This window comes from Taeniopygia guttata, chromosome 1, assembly GCF_048771995.1.
Source record: "Taeniopygia guttata chromosome 1, bTaeGut7.mat, whole genome shotgun sequence".
Classification (NCBI taxonomy): Eukaryota; Metazoa; Chordata; class Aves; order Passeriformes; family Estrildidae; genus Taeniopygia; species Taeniopygia guttata.
This window is the reverse complement of record NC_133024.1, coordinates 105,625,886-105,653,515: the sequence shown is the minus strand read 5'-3', so window position 1 is coordinate 105,653,515 and position 27,630 is coordinate 105,625,886. Positions and strand designations below refer to the sequence as shown.

General features: G+C 34.2%; 1 protein-coding gene across 16 annotated transcripts in view; it reads left to right on the top strand.

The window, feature by feature from the left end:
• Positions 1 to 27,630, top strand: part of DMD (dystrophin) — a 1,135,802-nt gene that overhangs the window by 468,044 nt on the left and 640,128 nt on the right. For all 16 annotated transcript variants that reach the window (XM_072937290.1, XM_041719931.2, XM_041719926.2 and 13 more), the window contains 4 exons: positions 4,301 to 4,424; positions 12,171 to 12,258; positions 19,441 to 19,682; positions 21,444 to 21,624. In XM_072937290.1, coding sequence (XP_072793391.1) covers positions 4,301 to 4,424; positions 12,171 to 12,258; positions 19,441 to 19,682; positions 21,444 to 21,624 — 635 coding nt within the window. The remainder of the gene's footprint in view (positions 1 to 4,300; positions 4,425 to 12,170; positions 12,259 to 19,440; positions 19,683 to 21,443; positions 21,625 to 27,630) is intronic.

Here is a 27,630-nt window from a genome sequence, read left to right as displayed (position 1 = left end):
TCTAATGATAGATAACACATTCAAAAAGAAGAAAGACATGTCTTTAGGTTTTCTGGTAGTTTTTGATTTCATTACATATGTAGCCAATTCCAGAGGAAAGGAAAAGGTGACTGAGACACAAAAGAATAACTTTCTGTTGCTTAGAGGGGGAATGATTAATAAATATTTTCATTTGGAGGGTAAGAAGTTGAGGTTTGTATACATGGGTACTTCTTCATGCTTAGTAAGCATTTATCCTTCATAGTTTTTGTGAGGCGAGAAATGGATTAGTGACAAATAAAAATAATTTCTATTGTTCACATTTAGCACCTGAAATTACCTGCAGTGTTAAGAATATTGATTGGGTTTAAAAGTACTCTGTACCTGATGGCTCTAGTGAAGTTTCTGTTGGAGACGCACACTTGGGATTGATTTGATATTTCTCTTCATGCCTTGGTATGCATTACAGAAGTGCATGGCCATAATGTTGATAAGGCTAAACTTAATAGTATCACAAATGTAGAGGGAGGGTCAAAATGTCATTCCGAAAGGAAATCAAATCATTTGAAAACTAAATCTAAAAAATAGGAAGGTAAAAATATTTGTTTAGATAAATTGGCTGTTGAATTAGAAGATAAGAACAACTCTATTTATCAACTAATGGCTCATCAACTCCAAATACAGAGGAGGAAGAAAGACAGCAGGGGATTAGATCAGAATTATTCTTCCAATGGGCACCATGTGCTATAAAGTTGTTCTTTGATATGTTCTAGGCAGTGAAGCTACAAGCTGAGAAAGACCTCTGGTGAGCTGGGGATTTCAGTCCAGACATGGAATGAAATAATTCAGTGAAGTGGTTATTGGATCAAAGTTGTATCATTCTCTGCCAACTCAATGTGTAGACAAATGGTTTAATGTCTGCCCAAGATTCACAGTGGTGACAGGCCTGGTGTGATTTTTGTTTGGGGAGGGAAGTAAATGAACAAAGGAAATTCTCAAGCAATTTCTGTCTGTTAAAAGAGTAAAGTACTGAAACCACTCTGTCCATGATAGCAGTAATATAGTGATGTGTAATATAGTTTAAAGATGAAATTCCTTCAGTTTAGAGATAAGATTATGTACCATGATGGCCACATAATAGGAAGATACTTCATGCCTCATGTTCCTAAGTGAACTTGTTTAACATTTAATTTGTTTGTACATCTATTTACTCAAAGCACATTCAAAATCAAAAACATTTTCATATTTTTAATCTGTACTAGTCTTCATATTCCCATTCCAAAGTTTCTTAGTAAATCATCATGTATTTGTTCAAAATTGACTCCTTGTTCTGGTTTTCCTTTTCTCTATTAGATACATGATAAGCTTCACCTTTGAGACATTTCACAACTGAATTTCATTATGTTTTTCTTTCTCTTCATGGAATTTCCAACCCAAATACCCACCAGAGTAGGATTCTCTTTTCCTACCAAAAGTCCCTTGTCTAATAGAAAAACTTATGGAAATCACTAAGTAACAAGAGTGAATTTGTTTATATGTTACAATAAAAACAAATCTCCATTTGAACTCAGCTGACATGCTGGCATGTAAAGAGAGGGCTGTGGCACCAGTAAAAATAGTATTTCTCTTGTGGAACAGCAGAAGAAAAGACTAAATGGAAAACAAAAGCATGACTGCTGCATGAAGAATAAATCCTCTGCTTCAAATGGAATTTTTAGATGGGGAGTATGCCAATGTACACATTAAATTAAGGTAGTTAAGAGTAATTTCTCAAGTGATTTTTGGTTTAGTATCTCCATTGATCTATTTTTACAAATTCTACCTGAACTGAAGTTTGTTGGGACAAAAAGGCAGTTTTGCACTATTTTATTTCTAAATTATTCTTGTTCCTAGGAGATTTAAAGACTCTATTTATACTTTGATATCAATCTAGACGTAATATAATTTCTAACTGCAGCTGTGCTCAGAAAGGAAGTATCCAATCACTGAAGCAGAATGATTAAATGCCATTTCTACCAGTGTTTCCTCCTTTGACATGAGATGAACATGACAGAGTGATTTTTTTTTTTTTGTCTCACTAGGTAAGATGTCTTTATCTTAAAGATATTTATGTACTGAAAAAAGCTACTTAGGCTTAACCTTTATGTATTTTAATTCTTTTCTGCCCCCCACTCTATTGCCCTTTTTTGAACAGGAGGCTTTGTTTCTGAAATTATATTTATCTCCAGAAGAAACTGCAAGTGACAGAGCAATCTGTTATGTGAGATCAGCTTTGTCATATCAGAGAATCATATCAAAGTATAGAATGCTTTCAGTTGGAAATGACCTTAAAGATCTATGTCTAATACTTGCCACCATCTGATGGCTCTCTGGGCCATCAATTATTTTGTTTTACCGTCAAAACTATCCCAAATGCTTCCATTCCTCTTTCAGGTGTTGCAAAGGAAAGGGATAAACCCTTTTTATTTTTGAAAAATTGATCACTGATAAACATTTTTCTGTCAATTTCTGTCTTGTGCTAGGGTAAGGCCAGGCTATTTTTCAGAGAGTTGGTCTCACTCATTCTACTTGCCTGCAGCTTCAGAATTGAACAAATGCCAGAACTTGTACAATTTTACCTGCAGTCAAGGAACTTTAGTACTCAGGGACTGCTAAACTTAATTGTTATCAGATGTCTGGTGTTTTGTAATCATCAAATATGCAGTTATTATTTGTAGAACAGAGGATCACATTTTATTTCAAGAATTGCAGTTGATTTAATTATCAGAAATATAGCTGAAGTAGGAAGATCTCAACTAACTGTGGAGTTCGTGTTCAGGGATTAGAACAGTACAGACATTACTTGAACCATCTGGAAATGTTATTTTTTCTTTTGCCTTGGAATTTGTATTTCTTTTTAAACCTGAAGGTTTCTGCACCCTCCATTACTTCAACATCATATTTTTTCTTCTTGAATGAGTATTCAATTAGTATTATCAGGACATTTTTTATCAAAATTATTCCTAAGAGTTTATAGTTTGAATGTAGAATATTGGACTGAGATTAAGGCAGTGTGCAATTATTTTTCTTTTGCTTTCATTATTTATGAATTAAAAAAATTGCAATGGAGAAAGAAAAAAAGGGAAGCATAAATATTAACTCAAGCGTGGAATTCTTTCTTGTATTCATTTTTCTTTTCTGTATATGTAGATTTATGTGGCACCTAGTTTTGCCTTACATCCTTGAATTTTAGAAGTATAAATCCTTGTATAAATGAAGTGTATTTTTGTAAGATAATTAATTTATCCAGGTGTATAATTGTTGTTCCAGTTACTGTTTTTAGTAGGTTTTCAGTTGTATGCAAATGATACAACCTATAGTCACAAAGCAAACTGAAAGATACAGCTTGTTATTTTTTCCCCCAGGTCTTTCTGCTCTCTTGTGTTCACCATATTGCTGCAGAAGGAAAGTCAGCTGCAAAAGGGATATAAATATTAGAACATACAGTGCAATAAAAAAATGCAATCAAGCAGAGTGTGGCAGAACTGAGAAAAAAATATTATCTGAAGCTTCTTGCTTTAAAAACTACAATAGATACTGAATTAGAATTTGAAAATTCTAGACATTAGTAATTTAAATATCTGCATTTTGATACATTAGCCGAATAGAGGTTAACACAAATTAAGATCAGTTCTAAAGCAGTTGCTGAAGGAATCCAGAATGTAGTAAAGAGGGCTGTAGAATAAAAACTAGTTATAAATTAAGTGCAGAGAGCTGGGGATCTTAATTTTGGTTTTAAAGCTTTAACTGTGGAAAATTATACTTTACTTGCTGATTAGTAATTACATTCTACAAAAAAAAAAATGAGTTAATCAGAAAAAAAATGCTTTCATCAATTTTTCTGCTTGAATTTCATTCAGAATATCATCATCACAAGCTGGGACAGTGATCTCACAGGTTTAAAGGCTGTATTTGGTCAGTCTGATAGACATTACATTTTCAGCCCAGCATACAGGACTTGTGGTACTCTTTCCTCACTGACAGACATTTGTCTCATATCTTCCAAAAACATTAGCTTGAAAAATTAGAATACTTACTGTGAAAATTATTGCATCTGTTCAGCTGGCAAATCGGGTCTTAAAAATGAAAAAGTATTTCTATGTTTCTAAATTTAAGAGTGACTAGTTTTATGAACTCTCTGATGAGGGATGGGAGTTTAAAACTGTATTCTGCTGATAGAAATTGCTGTTTGTTCATTTGTTTAAACAACCATGTTTGCTGCCAGTCCTGTTTGCAGGAAGTGTGGAAGTTGAAAATCCTGTTACACTTTTCTGTCTGCCAGGTTTGACTCGGACACCACGGAGCTGCACAGCTGGATGACCCGCTCCGAGGCAGTGCTGCAGAGCCCCGAGTTTGCCATCTTCAGGAAAGAAGGGAACCTCTCAGACCTCAGAGAAAGAGTCAATGTAGGAGAAACTACTCGTGTACATGTCTGTTAGTCTGTAATTGCTTGTCAAAGTGCTTTCCAAGTCCAAGTTTAAACTATTTCAAATGTAGACTGACAAGCATTGTTTGTCCAAGATAAATTTTAGAAGTGTTCACTGTTTCTGTGAATTTCAGCTTTTGGCACCAAAATTACTACACAGGTTGTCTGAACACATAGCTTATATTTGTTGTTTTTGTTCATATATATTCATGTTTAATTAAGGTATTGTAGATCCATGAAAGTCTTAGCTAAAGTTATACCAAAATATACATCTATACATTCATATATATATATATATAAAGTTACATATATGTAAAGTTATGAAATTATCATTACTTAAATATGCAATTCCATTCTATACTGGGAGCTTAATTTGATATTATCCATGCATAAACTGAAAATATGGAAAGCGTCACTGGAGTGGATGCAGAAGAAAATCTATATCTATTTCCTTTACAGAGCTGTAAAATATATATGACAATCATCAATTTCCACAGGGATTTTCACATAATCACAGAATCACAGAATAATGAGGTTGGAAGAGACCTCTAAGATCAAGTCCAACCAGTGCCCTAACACCACAATTAGACTATAGCACCAAGTGCCAAATCCAGTATTTTTTTAAACATATCCAGCGATGGTGATTCCACCACCTCCTTAGGAAGACAATTCCAGTATTTTATTTGGTTTCTTTTTACTCTCTTTTAGTACCATATCAGAACCAAAATCTGTTGTTTCCTGACAAAGTGAATAGTTCTGGTCTGCTTAAGAAGTATCTATGTTTGTGTGTGTCTGTGTCAGGTCTTAATTACTGAATCTAGCTCCTGAAAACTAAACTGTTATAAATTTTCTTCTTTATTTAATTTTTGTAGATCAATGAAAAAATGTCTATCTTTTCCAAGATGAGAAAGGGGTGTTTTTTATAATTACCTTGGATAGTAGCATAGTATGTTATGGATCGTCATTAAAATTTTGTTGATACATACCCCTAGAAGAGATGGAAAAAAGTTACTGTATTAAATTTAGATTTGCTGATGGTTTTTCTCATTTTCTGCTTTTCCATCATGAATCAGCTATGATAAGATTGAGTAACATGGAATTTTGTGACTTTAAGTGTACATTTACAAGTTTCTTGCAATAATTTTAGTTATTTATATTGTCACGAGTGCTAGAAATTATGCATTCAAATGGAATATCTTGAATTAATTCATTCTACAACTTCATGTTGTGTGAAATACACATAAATATATGCAGACTGGATCAAATGCACAGAGTGAATTTGATGGGTTCACATACTTCCATACTAAGTTAATAGTATTCATCTAATGCAATAATAGATATGCAGTTAATTTTCCAAGTGCTTCAATCCAAATTTTAAAAGAAAGAAATAGAAACAAACAAACAAACAAACAAAAAAACCCCACCTATCTCCGCTTCATATATTCACATTTTGAGGAACATATTTATTTCAAGGATTAAAGTTAGCTCATCTTGACCTACAGATTACTCATCTATCTGCACTGTCAGGTTTCCTATTAGTTCTACCTCATATTGTCTAAGACTTTATAAAAGCATTAAAGAATCCAGGAGCCATGGTTCACCTTCCTCCTTTTTTCCTTTCTTTGCCTTTGAGGAGCTGGTGCTTGCTGTAGGTGAAGGGTGGAGGTGGGTGAACCACAGACCTCCTTTGGTCACCACAGGAATTCCACTGGCTCTTGCCTTGCCTTTGCTGGAGCTGAGGAAGAACATTGAGGCTGGGAGGCCATTACCTACCACATTTATCCAGGTCTCATTTCAATTGGTGAAAACACACATAATACTGGAGAGTGGTGCTTGGAATTTGACCAATGCATGAGCATTTAAAGTTTGAATTCAAGACACTAAAGATATCAGGAAGTATTCCAGATATTCCTTTGATCTTCTTGGAAGAATTGGTAACAAATAAATTTCCTTTTTTTTTTCCCATAAAGTAGTGCAGAAAAAGGTCTGTTTTTTATCAAGAGATATCTGAGACAAACCAGCAATTCTAAATTCTTATACCTAAATAGGTATAAGAAAAATCGTTATATATCCTTCATTAGCATTGAAACTATTTATAAGACCCATTTTAATTTCCCAGTGTTGCTGCTTTTAAAATGAACATTTTATAGGGAAAATCAAGTTGCATTTAGAAGTTTCTAGTTGCTCTAAGGGAGAAAATGTTCTATTACGTGTATTAATTTGAGAGTGAGAACTCTGAAAGGTGACACTTGACAAGTGCTATATGGATTGTGTGTTGAATTGTTTTCAGTCAGCGTAAGTATTTGAACACAATTTCTTTAAAAAGTAAAGAAAAGTAACAAATTTTTGGAATGTCAGGCCTTAAAACTTGTCCTGACCTGACTTTTCTTGGTCTTATCTCTGTCTCCATCCATTAAATGAGACAAAGCAGAAAGTTCCATTCGGTTCATTGATTTGACCAGTTTCATTGCTGCTTGCAAACACTTTTAGTTATTAGTTCTCTCAAAATGAACCTCAAATCAATGGAAAACAAGATAGTATGTGTTTTAACATATTATATAATTTCTAGTAAAGTTGTAGAAAGTTGTAGAAAGCATATAAAAAAAGAATGAAATGCTGAGAGGAAAACATATGTGAGAGATAATTGAAATAGATTTTATTGTACTGTTGTGCTTTAAGCCCAGCTGGCAACTAAGCACCACACCTGCTCACATACCCCCAGCCAACCCAGTGGAATGGGGAGAACCAAAAATAAAACTTGTAGGTCGAGATAAAAAATAGTTGAATGAAACAAAGTAAAATATAATAATGATAACAAATAATAATTCAGATAATAGAAAGAAAACAGCAAACAACAAGCAAGTGAAGCACAATGCAATTGCTCACCATCTGCTGACTGAGGCTAGACCCCCTCCCTGAACCCAAGCCCCTTCTGGGTAACTCCCCCAGTTTATACACTGAGCATGTTGTTCTATGGTGTGGCATATCCCCCTGGCCAGTTTGAGTCACCTGTCCTAGCTGTGTTCCCTCCCAAATTTAATTTCCTTTTGGTGTATCAGTGGCAGAACACGAAACACATCAAAAAGAAAGAGTTCTTGACTTAGGATAGACACAACTTAGAAAACCCAAAACATGAAGGTTATCAATATTATTCTCATAATTAATCCAAAACACAGCACAGTCCCAGCTACTGAGAAGAAATTCACTGCATCCCAGCCAAAACCAGGATGTGCACTGGCATCCACTGTCATGCCCCAGTGTTGTACTCTTACATGCATGCACATCACCATGCAGAAGTCCCATCTTGCCATTACTTTATCATTTAGGGGGTTTTGCCCATATGAAAACATAAACTGGTACAGCACAGAACACCTGTGCTTGGCTGATGTCAAAACTCTCCTTTATTCCCTACTGCAGTCAGTGCTGAGTCTTTTTGTAGATGATTTTTTGTGATGACTTTATTTTCTGCTGTTCTTTTGGAGACAGTTTACTAGTTTCAGAGTTGTTTTCTCTTGTGGCAACTTGCTCCTGCCCATCATTTTTCATGGATGAGGGGTTACTTCCATAAGATTTAGTGGAAGTGCATCTGCTGCATGATAGAGGGACAGAGACGTCGGCAATGAAATCCACAAGGAAATCTCTTTTGCCATCATTGGTGATTCATAAAGTGCAAAAGCTTGCTCCCATCCCAGCTCAGAGGAGTCCTGGGGGAGACAGAGCCAAGAGCAGGCTGTATGAAATGAGTGACTCTGTTTGCTAAGCCAGCTGCTCTTCAGATCCTGGCAGGAAATTAGCCCTTGGCAGATGTATTATGTAGCTTGAATATACTAGATATGTGCAGAAAGTCCATTCCTATGTCTGGAGAGAAGAAAAGTATTGATATCCTTCCCTGATAAAGAAGAAAGATAGTTACCTTACCTGGGCAGGGAGACTGCAAAGCCATAAGAATTGAAATTACATTGTTGAGCAGCCATACTCCTAAATAATGGGGACATCAAAACATTAATGGAGTAAATATTGTAATACTGCATCCCACTATAAATATTCTACAGTTAATGTGTGTGTTTTATTAAATTCAGACCTAAGAATGACTCAGGACTTCTATGTTTTTCTTAAGCTATAATGAAATTTCAGTATTGCAAATTCAAATATATAAAGGTTCAGGTGCCAAAAAAATCTCCATAATTTCAGGTAGTAAATCCTCCTTAGTAAGCTGGATTTGAGACTATCCAACAAGAAACTGGAAATAAAAATACTTGAAAGAAGTTTTGGTTACCCAAGAAGAAGTACCTGGAAATTCAGAATCAAAGATAAACACAAGGAACAGATGCAAGGGAAAATGTCAGATATCCTAGACAGTTAAATTTGTACTCTTGGCATTCTCAGAAGCCCCATTCTCATAGTTTGTTTTGTTTTAGTGACCTTTTCCAGTCATGTTTTTTAGGCATGGGTATTTGAGAGCTGAATTGCTATCAGAGGTGGTGATAATGTCCTCTCTGCCCTCAGGGGTGATGGATGAGGTCAGGGAGTACTTCTGCCCTGCATCTTTTCACAGAGCTCTCAAAGAAAGATGTTGATTTTATATATGAATAATATCTAAACTTCTCCAGCTGTCAGTATTTTGTAGCTCATGAAGTTATTAACTGCCAACTAAAATCTCAAGGTCAAATAAAATAGATTTCTAAAAACAGCCCCTTTGCCTTTGGCTAGTATTTAGCTAAAGATGAGTTTATATCTTTTTTTTCAATCAATTAAAACTGAGCTATAAGGCATTTGCATTGCCTGTTGCAAAGTAGTCCAAAAAAAATTAATCTCTATTTGGACAAAAGCCTGTAAAGTTAACCTTTCCCTCTAATATTGGTGTCTTTTTTTTTTTTTTCCCGAAAAATCTTTTACCGAAAGCAAAAAGAGTTAAAAAAGGGGGGAGGTTATATATTTGGAGATAGTTTGAAGTGACTTAGCCACTATTGTCAAAAAGTGTGTATTACATAGAATAAGAATTATATTTTTTCATTATTATTATAATTATATTATTCTGTATAATATTATTATATACAATTTAAGTTTCAAAGCTTCACAAATCCCTTAAAAATTATCCCATTTTACTTGTGACATAAATTAATCTGGTTCCAGAGTATGGTCCCCTTCACTAAAGAAAACAGAGCCACAGTGATAAATGAGAGGTGTTTCCTGGACTCTTCCATTCATTTCTAGGCACTTGACACTGGGTTATGGAAATATTTCTCCTGAGGATCTTAAAAACCCAAGGCACGATTTGTGGGTTTGGCAAACGATGGCAGTGTCCAGACTAATGCAGGGACACGTGGTCAGTGGTTTGAGTAACTGGAGGGAATTTTCTCCTTTCTCAGGTCACATTTTTTGTCTTCCTAGGAGGAAACAAGAGTTCCATGTCTCCTCCTTTGGTTGTGGTTGTGCTTCCTGTGTGTGTTTGTCCTGCAGCCAGTGGCAGAGCTTCATTTGCCTAATAAATGTCATTTGCATATAAATGAATGGAAAAAATAATTGACAGAAAGTTTGATATGTTTATTTAAGGATTCTGTACATAGACTCATGCTTATATTTTCTACCAGGACCTGGGAACTTGAATCTTTCAGGAGAGAGGTGAACATTTCCCATGTTTTCCTGCACACATAGCATATGCTGGGCAGGGAAGGGTTGACTTCCACAAGCTTTTATGTCTTATCATTTTTATATTTTAAAAAGATAAGTTTTAGTGTATTTTATGAAGTGGTTTTGGGTTTTTCTAAATTATTATTTCTGCTCACTACAGTTGCACACATGATAATTACACACCTGGTGTTACAGACGGAGCAAAATTATTTTCAGTATATTTTAGTGTTTTAATGATTCTTTTGAGTTCTCAGTAGTTATTCTCATGTTAATTATACCAAGCATTATAGAAAGAGTAGTATTAATTAAGATTCTGTAAGAGATTTTGGAACTCCACAGAGAGTTAATTTACTTTTTAAATTTGGAAAATATTTAAATTGTTCTGGGTAATCATGTAAGATTTTATTGACCTACAAAAATGAGAGATAATTCATACAGTCATCTGTAACTTATTTGAATTAAACTTCATAATGTTTCAATGATAATTTAGTTATATATTAAAATATGTTTCTAAAATACATACTATTTTATTATTCTCTAACTATATTTTCTTTATATATTTCATTTCTCCAAAATTGTTTTAGTGACAGCGTTAAAAAGAATCTTTTGAGATACTGTAAGAAAGCCTGCTGTTTAACCATTTCTGTATGCACAAATGAATAGCAGTTATAGGTAGGCTGAGGAAAAGCATGAATTTAATTTAAAAGTTCTCTTCCAAATTTCTGTGTCTCCTCACTTATGAAGTCTTCCAGGAGCTGCTTCTTGTTAAACTGAAGATGTTTTTAAACATCACATTTTAAAAGTTATTTTAAGAGTGTTTCTTCAATGGTGTTTATATTCATTCCATATGGGTGCAACAATCTATTTAAAAAATAGTATTTCCAAATTTTTATGTATAAGGTGTTTTTACTAAATGCATTCTTAGACACCTACTTGAGCTTTCTTTTCAGCTTAAGGAACCTTTTTGAAGTCATGCAGTGCCTACCTTTGCTGTGGAAATAAACAGGGTGATGGGGAAGCCCAGTGGGATCAGCCAGCCTGGGAAACTGCAACCAGGGCCAAGTGTTATGTTTCCTTATACATCATGTAGGATTTGGGGGAACATATCCTCCTGTATGTGTGCATCTGCTCCAGGAAAGTGAGGGATTTGATTTGTGGGATCCTGTGTTGGTCAGGATCTCTGGGACATATATAGTTTGTTTTATTTTCGGTATCAAACTTGACTGTGGGCCCTTCTTGCATCTTTGAACTTCTAAATTGCACCTAAATTATTCAACTAATTTAGTTTAAAATCAGTGAAGGGACTTCATGGTGTTAATTACAAGACAGCATTGATGGGCTGTCAGATCTAAAATGAATTTACATTCCACCAGTATTTCTACTGACCCAAAATGATATTTAAATTTAGACTCCTACTGTATCTTGTAATTTTAGCAGCAGGCCTTTACTAGGCCTTACTAGCTGACCTGAATATTGGTGAGAATTTTTTGTGTACATAAAGGTAAATCAAGAGTATTAAGTACAAAATATAATGAGAAGCCCTTATTAAATTTGCAGTTAACTCTTCTTCTTAACAGCCCATTTATGGGTGTCTGCTGCATGTGGTCTTAAATATACATTTTACAGTTGTTATTTTGTTTTCAAATAAAATAGTAATAGAAACAATCAAATTTTATATGGGTTTGATACTGTAGAATGCTGTGTATTGCTGTGATTTGGTGTGAATGGTCAATTTTTGCTTTTACCATGAAAATAAGCAAATCTATTTTTCCACAAGGCATTTCTGTTAAATGACTATTTTGTTTCTGAAATATTGTGCTTCAAATAGCTCTTAATTCTCTGTCTTTTATGTGTCTATAAAATACGGATATGTGTCATTTGTTGGCTGTGTTGTGTTCTCTCAGTTTTTGTATTTGACTTTGACTGATTCCTTTCCTGGTGGTTTATAGTACTTATCTCTTTCATTACAAACTAGGGGGAAGTCAGGGCAACAAAACAGGTTAAAAAGTCTCAAGAAATCAGAAGACATCCCTGAGATTAATTATTGTCTTGTTCGAAATCCCTCTGCTGAAATACCTTTCCTCTCTTGCTGCAGGCCATCCAGCGAGAAAAGCCTGAGAAGTACAGAAAGCTGCAAGATGCCAGCAGATCAGCTGAGGCCCTGGTGGAACAGATGGTGAATGGTAATTACATGGGAGTTGCTTTAGATAATCTTCTTAGGGATTTGATCAACGAACAGGTTCATATTTATCACAAGAATTATATTAGCACATATTGTCTAAATGGAACGGTAAAGTGATATTGCCTTATATATCTTTTATTATTTCTGAATGTTAAATCTGTTAATTAGAGAAGAGAAAAAAAGTATTACCACTTTAGTACCATGCAGAGAAATGTGTTAGAAACTCACTATAACGAATTGTATATTAACAATCTGTTCTGTGCAAAGACTTAATTTGTAATCTTATTTTCTGAGTTCTCTAAGCTTTGAAGTACATTAACACATCTGAGTTAGACAGCTCCAGAGGCATTACATTAAACAGTGAGGGAAAAAATGCTTCCTGACTTTTAATATACAATGTATGTTTTGTAATATATATATTTCTGTAATGTTCTGTATCATAGAAAATATGTCATTTTATTGGTATTTGGAAGAAATTTTTGGCATTTGGTTTTTTGAATATAATAATTGTCAATGTTTATACAACTCTTGAACAAAGAAAAATAGGTGCAAGCGTTTTGTCTTTTTATTTTCTTCAAAGAAATTACTACATTATGCCATTCTTTTGAACTTTTTAATAAGGGAAAAACAAAACCCAAAGAAAAGTTAGTAAAAGCAAAACTGTAACTCATGCCGTTATTCTTAATATTAAGGAATATCTTGCCTTGCAATCAAATAATTAAAATGGGCCAATGTCTATCATACTGATATGATTACTAGAAATACAGATGCTGAGTAAACTGATATTTTGAACATATATTTTCTCTTTAATTGTTAAAACAAATAACCAATAATTAAATTACTAAAAGTAAAATTATTTAAGTCTGAGGTACTAACTGGTCAGGCTAAAGAAATTTGATGGAATCCTGCAATTATTTTGCTTAAGTATGAAGGTGTAATATTTTAAAAGAGACCATATTTAATGTGCAGGACATATTTAATTATCATTACTGTAAAAATTTCTACAATGAGTCCCTTCCCAGAGTCTGTGAATATACTGAAGGCAGTCTGGTAACATCTACACCTCGTTTGAAATAATTTGGGCACTTTTCCATGGTTGATGATATTTTTTTTTTTTCTTCCTGGAAGAATTGATTTGACATGACTTTTAGGGAAGCATCTGAAATTTGCATGCTGATACGTTGAGGTTCCTGTTTTGGGCAGAATTTATCTAGGGCATATTTAGCCCTGCCCCACTCTTCCATTGGACAAATGCAGACCTGCACCTCAAGAATTCTAGCTTAGTTTCTTTGGATTATGTAGTACTTTATGATGACTTAATTTTGGTGCTAGTTGCCAAACTCTCTACTACCTTAAATAATGCTTACCCTGCTCTGTAGTACCTACACTAAATTCTGTCTTAATTATTCTCATAGAGTTTTAACTCATGATTCTGTTTTTCTCTCCCTCAGTCCCTGGGTCCATCCTTATTCACAGTTTACATTTGGCTAGATGTGCATGTAAATATTTCCAGTATTTCTCAAACCACACCTCTTTTTTTAGGAAGCAAATCCTCCAATTAGCACATCCTCCAGTTGGCAGGCACAGGGTAGACTAACTAAGGCAGCATGACTTTGTCAGCTTCTTCGACTTTGTCAGCTGCTCTGAGTTCTGTGTCAAGCATTTTATTCTGGTAGCCTTGGTAGAAAAAACATTCTAGCGTGGCTGACAGATTAATTGGCTGTGAAAATGAAGATCTCTTACTGTCATGGTTTTAGGGAGGAAACAATCCCTTTGAAAAGAGAAACAATTCCACTGGACTTGAAACCTTGAGTATTTATCAGACTTTTAACTGCTCCTCTAATGCAAAGGCAAATTGAAGAATAGTGTCTGGAATGGTCAATTAATGCAGTAATTACCAGCAGTAGAGAGTAGAATAAATAATTAACATTAGTTTGTGAGAACTATGAGATGATTTTAACAAAGAATTGGTAAATGGAAAATATTGTGAGATCCTCAAAATTACTCCTTGAGGGTAGAGGAAGTTAACTGTTATTGTAAAGCCATTGTTCTTTTGTATACAGCATACTCTCCATTTGCCTTTTCTTCCAATCATTATGATGTAATTGCAGTTAATGGTTGCAATTTAGTTCAACTGAAACTGAACTAAAAGTTGAGTAAAAATATTAACTTTAAAACTTCATTTCAAATTATAGTAGAGTTATGCAACTTTATATTTTCCACAGTAATTCAATTAAGTTTCTATAGTGTTTGTGTCTTGTGAAAATGAATTAAATTTTTTTTGTTGTTGTTGTATTCACTAAGAGCAAGAAGAAAGATTTGCTGAATCTCAAAAATAACATTTTTTGATCAGCCTAAGTATTCCTTCATACCTTCCTGTTCCAGTGCTGGAACTCTTTTCCATAAAATGGGAAGGAACTGTAATTAATTCATGTGTGTGTATGGATTTGTGGGAGATCTGCATTTTAACATTTTAACATCTAATGTACTATGTCATTTTAGTGAAAAACCTTTCTAACTACCACAATTTATAGATTAAAAATTATGATGCTCCCATTGTTATTCTTTAGGGAAATGAATCAGTGATTGAGTTGATGATTGTCATGCAGTTGAAGTATAATCTGTAATTAAAGACTATACAAGTCAAAGAGGTTTAAAGCATAGATCAATTCAGAAGTCATGATGACAATTTTGATTGTATTGTTAATTATTACTTATTCTATGTTAATTAGATCTGGACTAATAATGATTAGATTCCTTAAGATTACAATTGCTGGCACTGAATATGCTGGTTTTACTTAATATTTAAAATATTCTATTTGCTCATAAACAAGATTCTGACTGTAACAGATGAAGAGCATAATAAGTTGAGACCTCTGGTGGATTAGAAGAGGAAGTTCAAAAATAGTGGTGAACTCCATTGTTGAAACATTTATATTTATTTTCTTACCTTTTTTTTTTCTGTGATAGGTAGGAGAGAGAATAAGTTAAAAAACAGGATTCTGGAGAGAATTGGATTGGTTTAATTTATTTGTTCCTTAGCAGAGGCAAATATTCTGAGGAAACATATTTACACAGGACACTTCTAGCCTTACATCAACATTGTCAGCCGCTGTCAGCAGAAGATTTTTCCCTGGAAAGATGTGCCCTCTCCCACGGCATAGCTGCTCCTGTGTTTGTAGGCAGGGTGTCTGGAAATTGTCATTTGAAGGGCTTTTCCCATCAGAAGGGAAATCATTGATGCTCTTTGGTGGATGCTTCTTTACCCAAACACCCACATGGGCTGTGCTCTTGCCTCTCCTTGCCCATGCTTTCAAAGACTGATGGTTGCAATCAGTGAAAACTTACATTTTCTATTTACCAGTATTTCTAAGAAAAAAAAAAAAATCTGGTTTTTTTTTATTTACTAAACCATATTATAAAGTAGAATGAAAAATCTGTTGAGGCAGAAGCGAAGTAGTTTAGCAGTTGGAGTGGACACTTGGCTATTATAGTAGTTTAGAGTAAAATAAATAGGATATCAAAATGAATAATCAGAGAATTTTGACAGGAAGCATTAAAGTGAATACAAATCAATTTGTTGCAATAAAACATGTAATTTTGAATTGCCACCATTTTGTGGAAGAAATACATTTTCTTGTAAGTTACACAAGAGTCGAAAGCCACAAAACCCAAAAATTATTAAATTATTCTATCACAGAAATGTGCAAACGACAAATGCACTTAACAAAATATATTTCATATTAAGTGGCAATTCCAAAGCACTTGCATGTAAGGTGCTGCACAATTAAAAATATTCAGGCACAATTTATTATATGCAGTATACAAGGTAATAAACTTAACAGATGCACTTCAGACAATGATCTGTTTCCTCTAGGTACAGCACATTTATACAATGATTATACCAGAAGCTTTTAGTATGTGCAACATGAAAAGATTATGAACCAACCACTATTCATAAAATAATGTTTTGCCAGAAAATGGGTTTTATATTGTTTCTTTTCCTGCTGGTACACTTTTGGTATGTCTTGGTAAAGTTGTTTACATTAGTCAAGAAATCAGTAGTTATCACAGAAGAAAGTTTCAAATAGGACAAGGAATGATGGAGTTTATTAAGGAGTAATAATTTAAAATGCAGGAAGTTCCACCTCAGCTAGAGGAAGAATTTTTTTTCTTTGGGGATGGCAGAGCACTGGAACCCTGTGCTACTCAGGGAAGTCCCTCTCTGGAGACATTCCAAACCCCACCTGGACATTTTCTGTGTCACCTGCTCTGGGTTACCCTGCCTGGGCATGGGGCTTGGACTGGATAATCTCCAGAAGTCCCTTCCAACCCTAACAATTCCATTCCATGTGAAATTCTTGATTTTCTCCAATGGGTCAGACTTGCCCAAATGATCTCAAATGAAAGTAACAGTCATTTAATTGCATCCTTCTGGAATACAGGAATTGCATTCTTTTGGGATCTTAGGGACAATTTTGATTTACCTGAATGGACTGAAAAATAACAGTTTTAACAACAAATGTTATGGAAATGTTATATTCCTTACAGTAGGATATTCTGCCTAATGAAGGTGCATCTGTGAAATATTCTACCAAACATGACTGCATAACTCAGTTTTGTACTGTCCGTTTCAGGAACATGAAGAGCAAAAGCATTTTTTTCTCTATGTATTTATGCAATCACATTTAGACTTGAAGGTTAGATGTTAAATAAAAGAATTAAAGAAAATTTGAATAATTGTGGCTATTTTCACATATTTAAATGTGTCATCTGAAGAGCAACCTATGAACAAAATAAGAAAGGAGGATCTAGTGAATCTAGATTTTCATTAGAAATACAGTTCTCTTTGAATCCTGGAAGAAAATACTGCAGTGAAAAGTATTATTATATGTGGAGAATCCATGACTGCACTTCTGGCAATCATAATCTCGCCTGAAGGTACTTGGGAAACTGTGGCAGCTGAAAAGAAAGGAAATGAGGAAAAATAAAGTGATCTTTTTATATCTAGTCTGCCAAACTCACAAGCCATGTATTCCAGGTTCAGAGATAATAATGAACACAATGGCAAAGATAATCTGCTCTCTTTTATGAATTGTTAAAATACAGAAAATTAAAGTCTTATTGTCTCTATGTATGTTTGTTCTTTCTGTTGTTAAGAGGCACTATCTGTGTGCCTGGTTGTCTGTGGTTGCTGTTATTCAGATGTGCTGTGCCACTCAGGTTTATTCTGCCTCTTCACATGCTCATTAGACATTACAGTACTAGAAAATGTAGTTATGCTACCACATCTCCAGATGCACCACACACTCACAGAAGACAAGATCACTTTTGGATTTTTTTAAGATGTGTCAAAATCCTATTTCACCTCTTCATACTTCAAAGTTCATTTTATATGCTTGCTCAGTCCTTAAAATGTTTTCTTCAGTTTTTTGAGTATAATGTGGATGTGGAGGTGCTCCAATCACCGCCATTACCATTATCTCCCAGCTTTATTTTTCCAATAGTTTTGCTTTTTGAAATTCTGTACAATTTGTTTGGCTGGGGCACCATCCCAGAGCAAAAGCATATCCAGAGAATTGCTATCAGGTTACTGCACACTCTGTTTCCAAGTGGGCTGTTTCCAAGCAACTCTGAATGAAATAGCCCTGAGCTGGATCCAGAACAGGATTTGCCAGAGCACTATGATGCTCCACAATAGACATAATCCCCGATTATCATTTAGTGTGGCTTACCATATAGCATGCATTATAGCAATTCCTTACAATATTTTATTATTAAAAATTCTAATATTTTTATTACTTTTTCTTACAGCATTTACCTGTAATTAGGACTCTATTTCCTGTGTTCTACCTTCCAAAATTGCCATGAGCTTTACTATTTTTAAACCTTATAAAGAAATTTTCCTGTAGATTTGGAGTGCAGATTACTAACCAGAAAACCCATATTCAGTCGTGTATCAAAGATTGCAGAAGTGGAGCACAGAAGTCTTTTGTCTCATTTGCTTTTAAGCTTGCTTTAATGAAAAGTACTCTATTTTTTTTTTTTTATTTTGATAAAAACATAGCTTCTGTTTAACTGGTTGGCTATTGTATGACTATGTGATGATGTTATTAAAAGTGGCATTGGTCAGTGATTTGAGAATTTTGCTAATTTTGAGATCAGTGTCGGCCCTATTGCCATGTGTATCATTACATGTCATTACAATTTTAAAAATGTTAGGGACTACATTTAAACTTCCATTGGAAAATAAATGAGATGATAAATTATTATTTTGAAGTCATCCTGAGTTCAAATTACACAGTGATTATGAATTTTGTTATTTTAAGGCACATTTTCTTGTCTTCTATATGCATTCCTTTACTTTCTTCACAGAAAGTGAAGAAAGATCCTTTTACCTTTTATTTGTTCTAAATAATTACCTTGTCCACCATAACTAAAGTCAGTTTTATTTTATGAACTTCATTATAAGCGTGATTATTGAACAACAGACAGGACTAGGCAAACTACATCAGAGAAACCAATCACTTTGAAAATAACCATAGAGAAAGATTAAGCTATGGTTTCTTGGCTCTCTTCTTACTGTCTCCTTATGGTCATTGTTGGACACTCAGGACTGGCCTAGATGGAGGTTTGATCTGGTACTTTGTTTATTCCTTAGTGTTTATAACTTTTCTAAAATAATGTATAATGCAAATTTTGAGGGTCGGATTATAAGAAACCTCAAAATAACTGTGGCATTTAGTTCCTATTAATTGTAACCAGTCTTTTTATAGAAGAAAAGCCAGCAGCAGTCTTGTACATTAAAATCTAATTGCAGTCCAAGCATAGTTTTCAGAATCCAGCTGTCAGGCATTTTTTTTTTTCTTACAGCAGTTTTAATTAACTTTATGTATTGTATCTCTACTTTCACCTTTATTCCCATTCTTGTACTTTAATGTAGTTTATAATGCATTCCTATAGCAACAAAAGTACCCAGGCAGCAACTTTAAATATTTTTATATGCTTTCCACACTAATGTGTAACATCTGTAGATTCATAACTGTTATTTGGTGATAAATCATTAACTGGATTTATGAGCTCACAAATAGAGAAATCGAATTGTTAAACCCTCCTACTTTTTTTTTTTTTTCTTTTTCTTAGTAACTTGTTTGTCTTTAAGCATCTTCTCTTGTTTTTCTAGAGGGTCTGAATCCTGACAACATTAGACAAGCCTCAGAGCAGCTGAAGAGCCGCTGGATTGAGTTCTGTCAGTTGCTGAGTGAAAGACTGGCATGGCTGGAGTACCAAAATAACATCATTGACTTCTACTCCCAGCTGCAGCAACTGGAGCAGACAGCAATTGCTGCAGAAAACTGGCTGAAAACACAACCCACACCAGCAACAGATCCTGCTACAGTCAAAACTCAGTTAGAAAGATGCAAGGTTAGAGTTAAAAAACTTATTCAAGTTTTTTATTATATTGTGCTTCATAGGTGTCCCAACAGTGGGAGAGATTATGACCTACAATATATTTCACTATAAAAATGGTAAAGAGTCCTTGAATGTATAAAGTAATTATGGAAAATATTTGATCAAGAAAAGGAAAGAATAGTAAAGAATAAAGAGGTAATAGAACCCAGGATATGGGTCTTTAAAAATCTGCCTGAAATATTTAGTTATTAGGATATTTAAACACTTAGAGGGAACTGTGGGCCTAAAATCTTTTTATATTTCTTTTTCATGTAAAAATCTGTGTCTTTAGTTTCTCATTAAGAAAACGTTGCTCTTCACCTCTGTTAAGGATCTATGCCTGAACATTGTCTTCAAATCCAAACTTCTGCCCTTGCAGATCATTTTACTTCTTACATACCCTGTGTTATGATTCAGTGTGGGTTGTGTAATCAAATGGAGGAATATTCTTCTGTCACAATATGAGAGAATCACAGGAGTTTTACAAAAACTGTCACACCAACTCATTTATAATTCTCCCTAATAGTTTTTTATTTGTGTGCTGCACCACCATAGAAATTTGCTTGTTTCTCTAACTGTAAACAGTTCTGTGGGTGGAGAGCTTCCAAGCTAATAATGATTAACAGAAATATATTCAGGTGTTGTATTGCATTATAAATTTTATAAATTGCATGACATACTTGTGGAAGTTTGACTTTAGCAAATCTCTGACTCCAAAAGCTCTCAACAAGAAAATACTGAAACCCAAATTGAGATTTGTGCTGTTACTTCAATTTTCAGAGATTTCCAAGCTGGCATTGTGCCTACAGAGGTCTCTGTTCCTGTGCAGGAAACTTTTCTTTGAATATCTCTGCTATGAACTGTACATTTGGCTTACTTTGCTCATTTCTTTTATATTCTGGAGTTGCACATGTCACAGTATATATAATATATAAAGGTATAATAGCACAACCCCATTGCCCTCTACAGTGTCCTGAGAAGGGGGAATGAAGAGAGAGGTGCTGATCTCTTCTGCCTGGTATCCAGGCAGAGGATGCATGGGAATGGTTGAAAGCTGTGCCAAGGGAAGTTTAGACTGGAGTTGGGAGGGTTTTTGAAGAGTGTAACAAAAAGGCTTCCTGGATAAGTGGTGACAGCCATCTGTCTATAGCAGCCATTTGGAAAATGTCCTTATCAACGTGCTTTAGCTTGTCAGCCTTGAAGTCGTCAGGCCATTGGAATAGATGTTCCCTGAAAGTCCCTTCCAGCTGCTCTGTGCTATCCTAATCTTAACCTCAGCCTCTAATGTGTTACTGTGATGCTGCTAGAAATCACTGGGCATCTTCATCTCTCCTTTCCTACTTCATTTTATTTAGTCTGTACTTAATCTAACAGACATGGATCCAGAATTATGTGGTGTTTTTATCTTCCCATCTTCACAAGAAAAGGGTGTTCCTTAGGATTGAAAATTTAATGTACAGTCATTCTTATTTTCTTTGAGCAAAATGTCCTGTGAAAGTGACTTTAAGGTTGCTTTAAGCAGCAATTTCAAGCAAAAATTGTATTGAGAGTAGAAGCATTGATTTGTGAGGAAAGGTTTAAATTGTTGAATTGATTTGTATTGTAACTGATGTATTTGGAAGCAAAAAAGTTGTGTAATGTGCACTGAAACAGTGGTGATTTCATGGCACTAGTGGTTTCATTTCTTGTGTAGCTGTATCTTGATTTTTTTTTTTTGTTTGTTTGGACTTGCAGGATGAAATTATTCGAATGTCAACCCTGCAGCCTCAGATTGAACGGCTAAAGGCTCGAAGTCAAGCCCTCAAAGAGAAAGAACAAGCACCAGTGTTTCTGGATGCTGACCTTGCTGCTTTTACCAGCCATTTCAAACAAATATTCGCTGACATGCATGCCAGAGAAAAGCAGCTACAGACCAGTAAGTGTTCTTGACAAGAAGTCAATTTGCCTGACTAACACATATAGAATAGGTGTTTATATTTTGCTTTCCCAGTTTTGTATTTGCTTTTGTGATACTTAACCAGTAGTGCAATTCAGGTGCTCTTTTTTGCAGTTGAATTAGTCTTTCAAAAATTATCAGTTCATTCCATACTTTATATTAAGAAATCAAGGGAAGGTACACTATTCAGAAACAAAGCTCTCACTCAATGTAGTTCTGCCATCAAAGTTCCTCTTGCTATTATGTTTATGGACAGATTCAGTGATATATTTTGGCACCATAAAACTGTCTTTGTTTATTTGGATTATAAAACAAGGCAGTCCATCTCTGTCAGTCAGTAGAGAGGAATGACATCTTAATTACAGGTGTGAATCTGCTCTAGATTTTTACAGAATAGAAATTTAACTCCATAAATCTCATCAAAGAGAGTAGCCACCTTAGCATATCTAGTTTTTCATCATGTGGCCAACTCTTTCTTATTTGCAAGACAGAACACATTACTGCCAGTTATAACATTATGTGTGATATTTTTAGTAAAATTAATTTTTCAAAAGGGACAAAATGCTATACCAAAATAGGAAGTTAACTATTCCTAATTAACGATACGTAGCATATCAGTAATTACTGTACAGTTTCTGTATTAACTTATGAAATTGATAAAGTATCAGACAAAAATAAATACCAATTTAATTCTTCTCAACAACAAAGATATTATTTGCCCCTTAAACCACTGGTATCTTTAAATTATTGTACTGATTTGAAATTTGACATAGTGCTAGCTCCTTCTAGTGGATTTTTCTAATATTCCTCCTAAATTCTTTCACAGAGAATCTTGATATTGTTTTTTCAATACTGTAACTAGTGTACTGCTGTAGTTATTTTACATGTGTTGTCCACATATGCAAACTGTAGAGGTGATAATGCATGGGGGAACAGAAGAAATAAAATGCAAGTGTCCCATAGCAAGTGATGAAAGAGTGAATTGTAGAAATTTAACATTAAGGAGTGTAAAGTTTCTTCATTACTCTAAATTCAACATGAGCACTGGGCAAGATGTAAAAACCATTTTATGTGCTGAAATCAGTTGCCATTCTTCCAACAAAAACATAGCATAAATACTGGCTTCTTTATTATTTCTTCTCTGTCTAAACTGCCATAATTATTTCGTTTGCCACGTCAAATTTTACTGTAGTGAGAGGCCATGAATTAACCAGTTAATTTTGGTCCAGTAAGGTAAATACTGTTCAGTGCCTGACCTGTAATGCCATGGGCTTTAATAAAGTTCTCCCTGGGAATTCCTTCCCCAGCCTGGGCTACAATCAGCTCCTCCAGTGCCCTGGCCAGCTGCAGGAACAGCTGTCCTGAGGTGGAAGCATTGACCAGGCTGGGGAGATTCTCCTGTAGTGCAAGGGAACTTTAATCAATATTGCATGAAGCCCTGGACAGATGCTACTTTTCTTGTGTTGTATAGATGGGCCATATCTCATGTCTTAATTCTGGCCTCACATTAATAACATTAAATAACATTAATAACATTGAGTATTTTAGACCTTTCCATATTTTATTTACATACATTATTTGTAATTAATTAGTTCCTACAGAAGGAAAACTCTCCTGAGAACTGAATGATATATTGCAGATCAGTTATAATATTTGATCCTTTTTTTTTTTCTTTCCTGTACATAAAACCTGCATGTGTTTAAAAAGATTTTTCTTTTTTGATTCATGATTAAGGTTTATTTTTATGTTAAAAAGATATTTATTTTTTACCATCATAAAATGTTTGTTTATTTTGTAAGCATTTTTTAATTAATCTTTCATTGCTTCATTATCTTTGCTGATGGATAAGGGTATTTAGCTGTTCTGTTTTTCAAGGAAATTTTCCCCTCATAAATGGTTTTCTCCAATTTTGGGGATTGTCTCCCTCAAATATTTTTTCTTTGATTAGGATTTGATTGTGGTCTTTTGAAAGTGATGGCAGCTTAGTTTTGGGGTTTTTTTAAAACATTCAGGAGTTCTTAATATTTCTCTCTGCTGAAGATTTGTCAATAAAATAGTACTAAAGACTAACTCAGATTTTTTTGCATGTTTTTCTCCATGATTTTATTTGCATTTCCAGTTATAAAATCTAATTTAAATTCTGAAACCTATTTTATTGAGGTTTTTTTCATTATTTTCTGGGGCTGCTTGAAAGAGATACAATCTGATAAAATATTTAGAAATATGACCCCATTTTTCTCACTTTATAGAATGTATGTTTATCCATATGTCATTTTCAATGTGATGTATCCAGCATTCCAGCTCTTTCTTTTCCCCAAACACATTTAGAGTAATGTCTAGAATATTGCTATAGAGAAAAAGTAAAGGTCAGACCGAGCTTAAAACTGTTCAGTAATCTGCACAAGGGAGTGAAACAGAAAATGCTGGCAATGATTTGAGTATAAATAACCTGATTTCCCAAGGAGATTCTTAGGTTTTGTAATGCCCTGGTGAAAAATGATGTTTTGTACTTTATATTTACTTGTCTTGAAATTAACTGCTGCTACATCAGAGAGATTTCTAGGCGGCAGCATGGTCAGCCCCCCGTTCCCCCTGAGCCCACGGAGGGCTGACAGTGCCAGGTAAGTGAATAGTCCCTGGTTCAAACTTCCTCCTGGGTGGCAGCTGATTCATTCCAGCACTCCTCTAGTTCTGTGACTTAACTGAATTCCATTAAGGTGCTTCTGCTTTTCAGTATCACTGCATTGAGCTGTTACCCAGCCATGGCCTTGATAGAGATACATGTTCTCACTGAGATACATGTTCTTCTGAGGGAAATTGGAAAATTGTTGGATTTTTTAGCAAAGAACTAACAAAAGGCTTTTGTCACGGGTAAAATTAAAAGTAGCAAGATGGAGGTGGGAAAGAAAAAGTCATCCTTATTTTCATTTTTGTCTGCTTCATAAATTTATGCACTGTGCTTTTCATTCAAGTTCTGATTCTACCTTTGTAGAATTAGTAATTCCCAAAGGTGAAGTCATCATTGTCATCATTGCTGTTGTTACTAATAATGATAAATTATTCATCAAATGATGTTTCTCCTGTTTATTTCAGGAAATACTTTAGAAAACCTTTGCCTTCTCCATCATGTCAAGATTCTTTAGACTTTTTATTTACCCATGCCATGTTTAAAATAATTTTGCATGCACATTTTTATTCTCTCTAATCCATAAGTACAGAATCTTAGAGTGTTGGATTGCATAGAGCTCATGCAATTCAAACTTGGCATAATTGTATAAGATAATAAACTACAATAACTGTAACAGTATGATGAGCATTTAGAGTTTTAGTTTGTAATTATTCTCCTTTGGTTAAAACTTTGAACTGCTAACTTATTTTGATGCTTTAACTGCATTGGAAATGGGTTATAAGTGGCAATGAAATCATAATGCTACATAAAATAATCTTTCTCAAATCATTGTATACTTGAGGAAGGAAAAATTAAATCAAGTATCTTGAAAACTTCATAAATTTTCTTTAAGACCTGAACTATGATTTAGTAGTAAAAATATTCATTGCTGTTGGATTTTGAGGGATGAAGTTTGCTTAACCTTCCTTAAATGTGTCTTTCAAGCTGAAGATACAGTTCAGATGTATGTGAGAATTTATTGTTTTAATAAGTAGCATGCAAGCAATTTCTTTTCTTTTTTTCACCTCCTCCATTTCCTCTGGTAATTATCTTTTATTTCAATCAAGATCAAAAGGACAAAGCAGCCTGTGAAATGAATGTGTATGAGATAATGTCCTCTACTCTGTAGGTGATTTTGTCCTTTTCCTCAGTGGTATAAATGAATATTTTTATGGATAAAAAAAAACTTACTTAAAAAATAATTGTGTCCTTAAGATATATTTACTGTTACAAAAGATCCTATAGAATTGGAGAAAGGCTTCCCTGGAAGTGTTCAAAGCCAGGTTGGATGGGGCATGAGCAACCTGATCCAGTGGAAGGTGTCCCTGCCCATGGTGGGATTTTGGGGTTTGGTGGGGATGATCTTCAAGGTTCCTTCCAACACAAACCACACTGTAATTCTATTATTCCCTTCTGTTTCTTTCAAGAGCTTTATAACAGGGAGAATTGGAAGACTTAAACTGCTTGCATAGCATTGATCAAGTATTGATCAAAGATTCCTTATGAGACTTTCTGGTTAAAAATGTAGAAGGGAATCAACTTTTATGAATAAAGACCTATTAATGAATTGGTTCAAGTATTTGTATTACAAAATAAGTAAAACGAAGTTGTGAAAACATCAACCTGCTTTTACTACTGAGGATGTTTTTACTGGAAATTCATGAAGTTGAATGTTGTTAATTTATTTCAGGGAACAAGTCTTACTAAAATGGTCCCATAGATTATATTTATTGCCTTCCACAATGGTGTGATGAAAAGTGGGATTTGTAATGACTGCAGGAGAAACACATTGCAACATATCCAGTGTGATTTGATAGTTGTTGAGATAATAATTGTATTCTCATTTGATTTCTGATTTGGGAAAATATTTCTGACTGAAAAATCTGGTCACAAAAACAAGAAAGCAGTGAGCAAAACCAAGCAAAGTATTTTTCTTACTTGGAAAGTTATTTTCACACGTTTAGATAGTTCTATTTATTAGAAATAAATCCTAAATATTTGAACATTCTGTTTCCACATGTATGGACTTTAAAAGAAATATGCAAGTGCAAATGTATTTGCCTGTCAGTTCTCAGGGCTTACAATGTCAGTCACACAAAAATGCATTCCCTACAAGTGGAAGAGATGAATACAAAACATTTTTCCCCTCTGGGATGGGAACTGCATTCTGATATTTCACAATAACACATTTGAGATTTCCCTCTGTGGTATTTTGTTACAGTTCTGCCATGGACCTAGTTTTGCTATATCTAAGCTATGCCCATATTGAGAACATGCTAGATCTTTCTCTCTGCCATTTTTTTTTTTTCTTAGCTAATACAGCAGAATCCGTATTAATGAGCTTTGCTTATTGTGTGGGTGGACTTTAGTCCATAAATATTAGTATCACAAAGCAAATTTTAAGATAAAAAGAAACAGATCTTGAATGTGGGTTTATGTTTTTAGCATGGGGAATTTAGAGATTCATATTGCCCACAGAAATGCCATAAATGAATTAGATTATTTAGACAGTTATAATTGGGTAATGTGAATCCCACTGTGGGAGCTTCACTGAATTCTCACCATTGCCATCATGTGCTGCTAAAATAATAAAGGATCTTCAGTGCCATCTTAAAAGTTAATCTGCTTCCTTGTGGATGAAAATGGTGACACATTGTCTATTTTAACAAATCAAAAAGTGTTTCATTATTGATAATCTGTAGTAATCTGGAAAAGTGAAATGGGAAAACTATGGTTATACTCAAAAATGCTTTCTAAAGTTAAAATTTAATAACCAAATTGTAAAGACACTAGTTTGATTAAATCGATGTTTGTCATTCAATTTGAACTCTTATTGAGCCCATCCAATAGCAGAAAACATAACTCATTACAACTGAATGTTTTGCAATGTGTGGATGGTTTTAAAATTTTTATTATTATTGGCCTAGTTGCAGGATTAGAGTTTGATACAATTTAGTGGTGTTTGTTATAGCAGTTTTCATCTGTTCTGAGGTACTCTTCAGTACTACCAAAAATAGCTGTTCTTTTACTTAAACATTTGAATTTATACATTAGTCATAAGATTTGCTTTTCATTTAAAGGGAAAAATGACTTAGAGAAGTCAAACATTACATCATAACTCTAAACTCCAGTTCATATTTCTAAATAAAACTGCAGTTAAGAGTTGTATAATTCTTTAGCATATCTGAGCTGCTGAAATTATATCTCCATTCATTTGGAGTGAAGAGTTTAAATGTGTGTTCTATTGTAAAGTAGAAATTGTTTGGATGAAATGAGTCAAAGACAATGCAAATTTCACGAACGAAAGAAAAGATTTA